Source organism: Bubalus kerabau, chromosome 15 (assembly GCF_029407905.1).
Source record: "Bubalus kerabau isolate K-KA32 ecotype Philippines breed swamp buffalo chromosome 15, PCC_UOA_SB_1v2, whole genome shotgun sequence".
NCBI lineage: Eukaryota > Metazoa > Chordata > Mammalia > Artiodactyla > Bovidae > Bubalus > Bubalus kerabau.
In genome coordinates, this window is record NC_073638.1 from 46,087,175 (window position 1) to 46,095,741 (window position 8,567).

Genomic DNA, 8,567 nt, shown 5'->3' on the forward strand with positions numbered 1-8,567 from the left:
TGAATCTCTCAGGCATGTCTCCTGGCCTCCAACTCCAGCAAAGTTTACCCACTAAATGAGCTCTGAGGCCTGAGGGCTATGCTGCCCTCACATGGATTTACCGAGGCCATTTCCAAAATCCTACTAAATAGACAGTATCAGTGAATGACCTAAGAAGCAAGGGTCCCTGGTTAGCTTTCTTTCCAAATTACAAAGTGTATCTTGTGGGTTCTGTAAATGCTGCCACTCCCCGTCTCCCAATTTGTGCCTCTAGCCTGGGCCATTATCAGCCAGAGAGAAATGAATTTTGCAGTGCTTCTGTTCATATCAGGCCTTCCTTCCTTGAGCTTTAATTAGCATCAAAGCACTGATTCATTGGACCTTTCTATACTTTTATGTTTTTTGTTTCTCCCTTTTTCTTTCATTAATTCATAAGCACATATGTGTGCGTGTTTCTGCACTCAGTTCAAGTGGACTCAGCCGCTTCTAAGATAATGAATGGTACAGCACCTGCCTCTATCCATCACTGCTTCAGTTCAGGCCATTCCCTCACCCAATCTTTTGCCAGGTCCTCCTCATTCTTTAGTCTGTCTTTAATCACTTATTTTTCCAGAAAATTCGGAAACTGCTGCTGAAGTTTTAACCTTTTTCTTTCAATTTTAAGCAAATGAAAAATACATTTTTAATGCTCTGATTATAAAAAGAATATGCTCAATAAAAATTATTGCAGAAGTAAAACAAAAGAAATGATACAAGATTTTTTATTTTTCTCATAAAAAGAATGTACCCAAAAGAAAGTTTTACACATATGAAATGTAAGAGCACACTATTCACAATTAAAAAAACAAACAAACTGGAAACAAGCTTTATGTCCATCAACAGTGGAATAGATAAATATTCACACAAAAGAATATCATGCAGCAATCAAAGGAACCAGAAGAATATACAACAAAAGAAATATTCAGCAACTTAATATTAAGTGAAAAAAAGAACCCTAAAGATTATGTATCGTGGTACTTCGTTTATAAGGTTAAAAACTCAGATAATTTTTTTTTTAATTGGCGGATAATTGTTTTACAATGTTGTGTTGGTTTCTGCTGTGCAACAATGGGGAATTAGTCATAATTATACATATATGAGCCTCCCTCCCTGCTCTCATTTCACCCCTCTAGGTCATCACTGAGCACCAGGCTGGGCTCCCTGTGTTATGCAGTGGCTTCCCACTAGTTATCTATTTCCCACATGATAGTATATATATGTCAATACTACTTTCTTAATTAGCCCCACCCTTTCCTTCCCCCATTGTGTCCACAAGTCTGTTTTGTATGTCTGTCCCTGATTTGGGGATGCAAATAGGGATTTTTTAAAAATAAAAAGTACGGAACACTTTTATAAGGAATAGGAATAACTTTTATAAGGTTAAAAATTCAGATAAAATCTTTTTAGAGGAATACTTGTGGATTCAGTAAAACTGTATAAAATAAAGCAAAAGAAATGATGGATATAGGATCTGGAATAACCAGTTACTACACTGAAGGGAATCAGAGAGAAGGATAATGTATTGAATAATTATTCAATATTAATACTTACTTAATTTTCTGAATTATACCATTATTAATGATTTGGGACTTAGTCATATTATATTAGAACTGGAAAGGAATTGAAATATCATATAATTTAATCCCATATTGATTTTATAAGTGAGGATTCTTATTGCCAACAACAAATGATAAAAAATGAATAACAAAACCACTGCCTGCAGACACCTATCCAATATCTTTTCTGCTTTGACGAGCAGCCTTTCAGTTCTAATTCTTTTTGACTATCCTTTTGCATTTGTCACTGCTGAGTACCTCTCATTTCTTAAATCTTTTCCTTCTTATATTTATGACACATCACTATGGCCAGATTCCCTTTACAGATCTTGGATTTTTATTAACTTTGTCATTCCATCTTTCAAGTTGGTTTTAATCAGGATGTTTCCAAATGAATAAATATAATTTCATAGCTAGAAGTCCCATAAACACAATAACAAGCAATAATGGAGATAGAGAGTAACGAAAGCATGTTGTCTTAGACTGTATGTTTCGTGAAGGCCCCTAGAGAGCTGACAGTTCTGTTGAGAATGAACTGTCAATGTTGAGTACAAGTTAAGTACACCAAGGCTGATTAGCAGAACATTTCAGATGCAAGGAATATCTAGTGCTAATGATTAGAGGTTGAATGCACTTTTCATTCTTGAGGAAGAAAAGGCAAGTCATTGTGGCTAGAATATAATGAATGTAGACCTCCCAGACATTTTAATAAAAAAAGCTCAGTGTGAGTTAATTAAGAAAATTACAGAGATTAAAACATTAGTTAGATAATAATGATCAATAAGATTTCTTTAGACCTTGAAATTAAAAAAAGCATTTTTTTTTTAATTGTGATCCTGTGTTCATGCAGCTTTTCTTGAGGCTCAGCTGGTAAAGAATCCACCCGCAATGCAGGAGACCCAGGTTTTACCCCTGGGTTGGGAAGATCCCCTGGAGAAGGCAACAGCTACCCACCCCAGTATTCTGGCCTGGAGAATTCCTTGGACTGTATAGTCCATGAGGTTGCAAAGAATTGGACATGATTGAGCGACTTTCATCTACTTAAAGCTCATGCAAATTGCCAAGTTTAATTTTCCATTTAATCATTGCCTTTCTCCTAAAAGGAAGGCATGACCACGCACAGTTTTCCACAGTGGCTGCACCAATTTACATTCCCATCAACAGTGTAGGAGGATTCCTTTTTCTCCACACCACCTCCAGGATTTGTTATTTGTAGACTTTTTAATAATGGCCATTTTGACCAGTGTGAAATGACTTCTCATAGTTTTGATTTGCATTTCTCAAACAACTAGCAATGTTGGGTATCTTCTCAGGTGCCAATTGGCCAGCTGACTGGTGGCACTAGCGGTAAAGAATCCACCTGCCAGTGCAGGAGATGCAAGAGACACAGGCTCAATCCCCGGGTCAAGAAGAGCCCCTGGAGTAGGAAATGGCAACCTGCTCCAGTATTCTCGCTTGGAAAATTCCATGAACAGGGGAGCCTGGTGGGCTATAGTCCATAGGCCTGTGCTCAGTTGGACACGACTGAACACACACACACAGTGACAGTGACTGTCTTCTTTAGAGGAATGTCTGTTTAGGTCTTCTGCTCAGTTTTTGATTGGTTTTTGTTGTTGTTGTTGTTGTTGTTATTGAGTTAGTTGAGCTGTTTGAGTGTTTTGGAAATTAAGCTCTTGGTTCCATCATTTGCAAATATTTTTCCCAGTCCATAGGTTTTCATTTTGTTCATGGTTTCCTCTGCTGTGCAAAAGTTTGTAAAATATTCCTTCTTTATTTAGCTTTTGAAAGAGTTACCTCTTAAAAGAGTTATATTTGTGTTATCTTGTGAATTTCAAGTTTTTTAAGAAAGGCATTAAGTTACTCATATTTTGAGATCCTGGGCACAGTGTTTTCATAGGGTAGGCATTCAGTGAATATTTGTAGAGAAGAAAATCAGCTGAGGTAAACAAGGCAAGGCAAGGAAAGAATGAAGCTAGTAGAGCTATTGTTGTCTATCACAGTGTTCAAAGTACTTTTAAAAAATGTCAAAAATCATTGCCTCTGAATGTTGACTATCTTCCAGCCAGTTTGCTCAGAGCTCCCTTCACATCCTTGTTCCTCAGGCTGTAAATTATGGGGTTCAACATTGAAATCATAACTGAATAGAACAGAGAAATGATCTTATCCCTTTCATTCATTGTCTTGGAATTGGGTCTCATGTAGGCAAATATTCCAGAGCCATAGTACAGAACCACAACAGTGAGATGGGAGCTACAGGTAGAGAACACCTTGAGCCTCCCCTCGCCTGACTGCATCCAAATCACAGTGGAGATAATACGCCAATAAGAGACCAGGATGAGAGAGACAGGAGCTAGGAGAACAATCACACCCATTGAAAAGAGGGCCATTTCAGCATTGTAGGTGTCTGCAGAAGCCAGCTTCAGGAGTGCAGGAGGTTCACAAAAATAGTGATTAATTATGTTCTGTCCCTGGTAGGGGAGACAGAGTGTAAATGCACTGTCCACGGAACACACAAATGCCCCACTGATCCAGGACACTATGGCCAGCTGGACACAAACCCTCTGGGTCATGAGAGTAGAATAGTGTAGGGGCCTGCAGACTGCCACATAGCGGTCATAGGACATCATCGCCAGAAGAGCACACTCTGTACACCCTGCTAGGAGGAAGACAACTATCTGTAGTGAGCACCCAGCAAAGGAAATGGTTTTCTTTTTTACAAGGAAGTGGACCAACATCTGGGGAACGATGCTTGTAGAGAAACAAAGATCAACAAAGGACAAGTTTTTGAGGAAAAAGTACATGGGAGTGTGAAGTCGAGGGTCAGTTTGGATAAGGATTATTATGAGCAGGTTTCCAAAAACAGAGAGAAGGTAAACGATCAGGAAAACACAGAACAGCAAGATTTGGATCTTTGGATCCTGTGAAAGTCCCAGCAAGGTAAATTCAAGCACAAAAGTTTGGTTTCCTTCTCCCATTGATGTTTGTCCCTGTTTACCTGTCATCAGAAGGAGAGTAGATGCATTCTGAATGTTTGATTTCACAAGCTTTATAAACAAGTGCAATGTTAACAAGTGTACCTTGGGGACTATTTGCTTCCAGCTGCTTCCTACAGTGTGCCAGTTAGCATTAGAATGCATATTGTCATTTCCACCAATTTATATAGCTTTTTAAGCCCAGTTTTCCTTGCTTGATCCACTTGGTAGTTTGAGTATCACAGTTTGTACCTTTTCCTGACAACTCCCGACAAGGTAATTTACATATTGCTAAATTACTGTGAAATATGTTACAGATATTGTCTTTGTTTTGATTTCATTTTTTCACCTCAAGAAATATTTTGTACTTGCGAGACTCAGCAGTCTAAGAATGAGGTGAATTTGTTTAGTCGATAAAAACCGCTCACTTTTTATATTCCAAAATTAAAAAATAGGGGTCAATGTCAAATTTGTCCATAATACTCCCAAAACATGGCTTGGGAGTTCAAACAGATAAATCATTGTTATTAGTTCTTGCATTTTTCCATTGTGTTTTTATAAAGAGGCTTAAGCAGCAATCCAAACAGGACAAGGAAGAAAAGAGGAAGTTATAACCATGGATTATAACTCTGACCTTTGTACAAATATTTCATATGATAAGGAGGAAAAGTAGTATGAAAAATTGTAAAATTCAGAAATGTTCTATAAAGAGATTTTAGCACCCAGAGCCTTGTTCCAGTAAATGAAGCCAGGACCAAGCAAGAACTTGAACTTCTGAACTGAATATTACACAGCCCTGTCACACAATTTCAGCTCATCTTGGACCTCAGGTTTAGCCATGGTGGACAGTTCTGACTCCCCTGGCACCACAGACAATTTACCTCAGGGATCCCCTGCCTATCTTTCAGCATTCTGCCCACAGTGTTGGAAGCATGGGCAAGTTAATGTCCCAGAGGTAACCTTTAACCAATGGGCAATGGGGATTGATGAATAAATGCACCAGAAATTTCTGGGAGGCAGCCTGTATGCTTCTTAGAAGTTGAGCTCTATATAGTTAAGTCCCCATTGTTTATTACTCCTACTTTTATTACTATTTCCCCTAAAGAGCTTTTTTTAGAGTTTTTTTTCCTAATCACCATCCCTCATGAAATCATCCCTGAGATCGGTTTTCAAATAAACTGTCTGTACCCAAGCTCTTTTTTCAGGCTCTGCTTTCAAGGACCTAAATTAAGAGAGAAAGTACAGAATCTGATATGGAATCCTAATGGAGGCAACACACATAGGCTGCCTTCTGCAGCCAGGGAGTCCCAGCTGTGCCTGCCGATAATAAATAACCCTTCTTGGGTGCTAGCAGGGCCAACACGCATTAAGGTCAGTTTGAGTCTGGTGCCACTGGTGACCATACAATTACCATAAATTTACCTTTAACACTCAGATTACTGGATTAGACTTGCAATTTAGAAGATTTTGTGAGAGATATAGGAGCCTAACTATTGTGTCAAGGATCTTGTATGCCGGGTACTAGAACATGCTTTTGAGTTGTGGTGCTAGAGAAGATTCTTGAGAGTCCCTTGGACTGCAAGATCAAACCAGTCAATCCTGAAGGAAATCAACCCTAAATATTCATTGGAAGGACTGATACTGAAGCTGAAGTTCCAATAGTTTGGCCACCAGATGCAAAGAGCTGATTCACTGGAAAAGACCCTGATGCTGGGAAAGATTGAAGGCAGGAGGAGAAGGTGGTGATAGAGGATGAGATGGTTGGATGGCATCACTGACTCAATGGATATGAGTTCGAGCAAACTCCAGGAGACAGTGAAGGACAAGGAAGCCTGGTGTGCTGAGTCCATGGGGTCACAAAAAGTAGGCCATGACTTAGTGACTGAACAGCAGAGCATGCTACTACTAACACTACTAATAATGATGAAAAAACCCAATGGTAACTTATAGATTTAAATTACTGAAAATCCATTTTAGGGCTGGCTTCAGGTGAGGTTCTAGCCAAACCCTCAACATGTTTCCTTATAGTCTTCCACATAGTCCTCATCCTAGCAACTATGAAGAATGCATGATTTCTTGCTCTCATCTAATCATAAAAGTAAAGTTTCTTTGCAACAGCTTTCTCATCAAAGGTACTGAGATAAAGTCTGATGTGGAATAGAGTCAGATTCCCTGCAAAAATATGTATCCACAAAAGAAATCAGGAAATTTTGAGCAAAGAAAACAGGATATTAAAAAGATAACCAACAAATATCCAATTCATTTGTATATTTCCCATTTTATTTTATAATACATGCCAGACTCTAATGCAAAAAATATGATAAATAGAACACAAACAGTGACAAAAAATAATGGAAAAGAAAGTACAAAGAATTTCTTTTTGGTCTTGGAATGAGGAAAAAACATAATTATGATACCAAATCCATTAGCCATGAAGAAATAGGCATCTGATCACATTTGTTGCCTTATTTATTCAACAGGTAATTATCAAGTGTCACTTTCTAAAATCAAATTCCTCAAGAAATCAACATTACTTTTAAAGAATCATCAACAAAGGCAAGAAGCTTCTTTTCTGTCTTTTGGAAGTGTCAAAACAATTTGAATTTCTTTTCTTATATTTGATTTTGGTTTTGCCTTCATTTATTATAGCCAAATTCATTGAAACATCCTTTATATTAAAATGCACACACACACACACACACACACACACACACACAAACAGCCTTTGTTTGGTCTTACTGTCCTTTCTAGCCATTGCCTAATTTTTCTCTTCATTTTGCTGTGAAACTTTCTAATCATTCTCTTTCAGCCAAATATATTCATGACTGAAAGTTCCCATTCACTTACCCTTTTTAATTATTTTCATATAATTCCTACTCCTGTGATTCTACTGAAAAACTACTATTCCAAACTCTCCCATAATTTGATACACATCTAATATGACCTTTTTGGGTACATTCTTCACTTCTCTGTTTTGGGCACTGTTTGGCACTCTTCCTCCTTGAAACTCTTGTCCATTGGGTTCTGTTAAATCTAAATATAATTTCCTGAATCTGAAGTCTGTATTAATTTGATTTTGTCTCATATATATTTCAGCTGTTAGGTTAAGTTGGAGAAAAAGCACAACAAATGCCAAAGTTTCTTATTACAGCCAGAGCCTCCACAAATCTTGGTCTCTTTTCTTTACTTTTTCCTTGTGTCTTTCCAATACTCCCATCATAGCTAGGGAAATATTATTCCCCCTGCCCTAACCCAACTAAGGTCAACTTCACCACTCAGGATTTTCTCTCTGACTGTATCACAGAGCAATTAAAATGTCAACATAAATAGGTTCAACTGCTCACCTCTTCACATCCCTATATCCATGTAATAATCCACCCTTTCCTCTCAGCAGAAGAGTTGTCTTAGCTATAATAAGGGGATTCCCTTGTGCTTGTAACATCAAATATTTCTTCTCTGGCTATTTTTCCAACTTAACCTCTTCTTTTTTCCTTTTACCTTCCCCATCTTTTGTGCTACTGATTTCTCCTTCTAACAAAGGAATTTTATCTCCTTACTCTCCTCTCTAAGCTTCTCGAGATAATATTTTTAATCTCTCCAATATATCTATTTTGCACAATTCAGAGAGACATTTCAATGCTCAAGTATATTAATTGTGCTTTTGATTATCTTATGCGATCACTCAGTCATGTGTACAACTATAGATACTCTTAAAGCCATATTCTCCCTTGCCTTCTCTTAGACCTTTTTTCTCCCAATGACATCTCCTTTTCTTTTCCTTATCATACTTTTCTTTTGCCCATAATTTAGTATTGGCATTTTCCTCTTTTCTTCACTTTCTGAGCCGATACACTCTATGCAATATCTCATCTACTCTTCTGACTTCAGCTATCATTTAACTGTTGATGGCTTCTAAATCTCTATAAGCAACTGAGTCATTTTCTTTCAAAGTTCTGATTTACATATGAAACTTCCTACTGAACCTCACTGACAATTTCCTTTTATATATAATAGAAATAAT

At 37.6% G+C, this 8,567-nt stretch overlaps 1 protein-coding gene across 1 annotated transcript; it reads right to left on the reverse strand.

The window, feature by feature from the left end:
- Positions 1-3,625: 3,625 nt before the first annotated feature.
- On the reverse strand, positions 3,626-4,567 carry LOC129628652 (olfactory receptor 2D3-like). Its single transcript, XM_055548129.1, has one exon. The coding sequence runs from the start codon at positions 4,547-4,549 to the stop codon at positions 3,626-3,628; it is 924 nt and encodes a 307-aa protein (XP_055404104.1). The 5' UTR covers positions 4,550-4,567.
- Between the last annotated feature and the right edge of the window lie 4,000 nt (positions 4,568-8,567).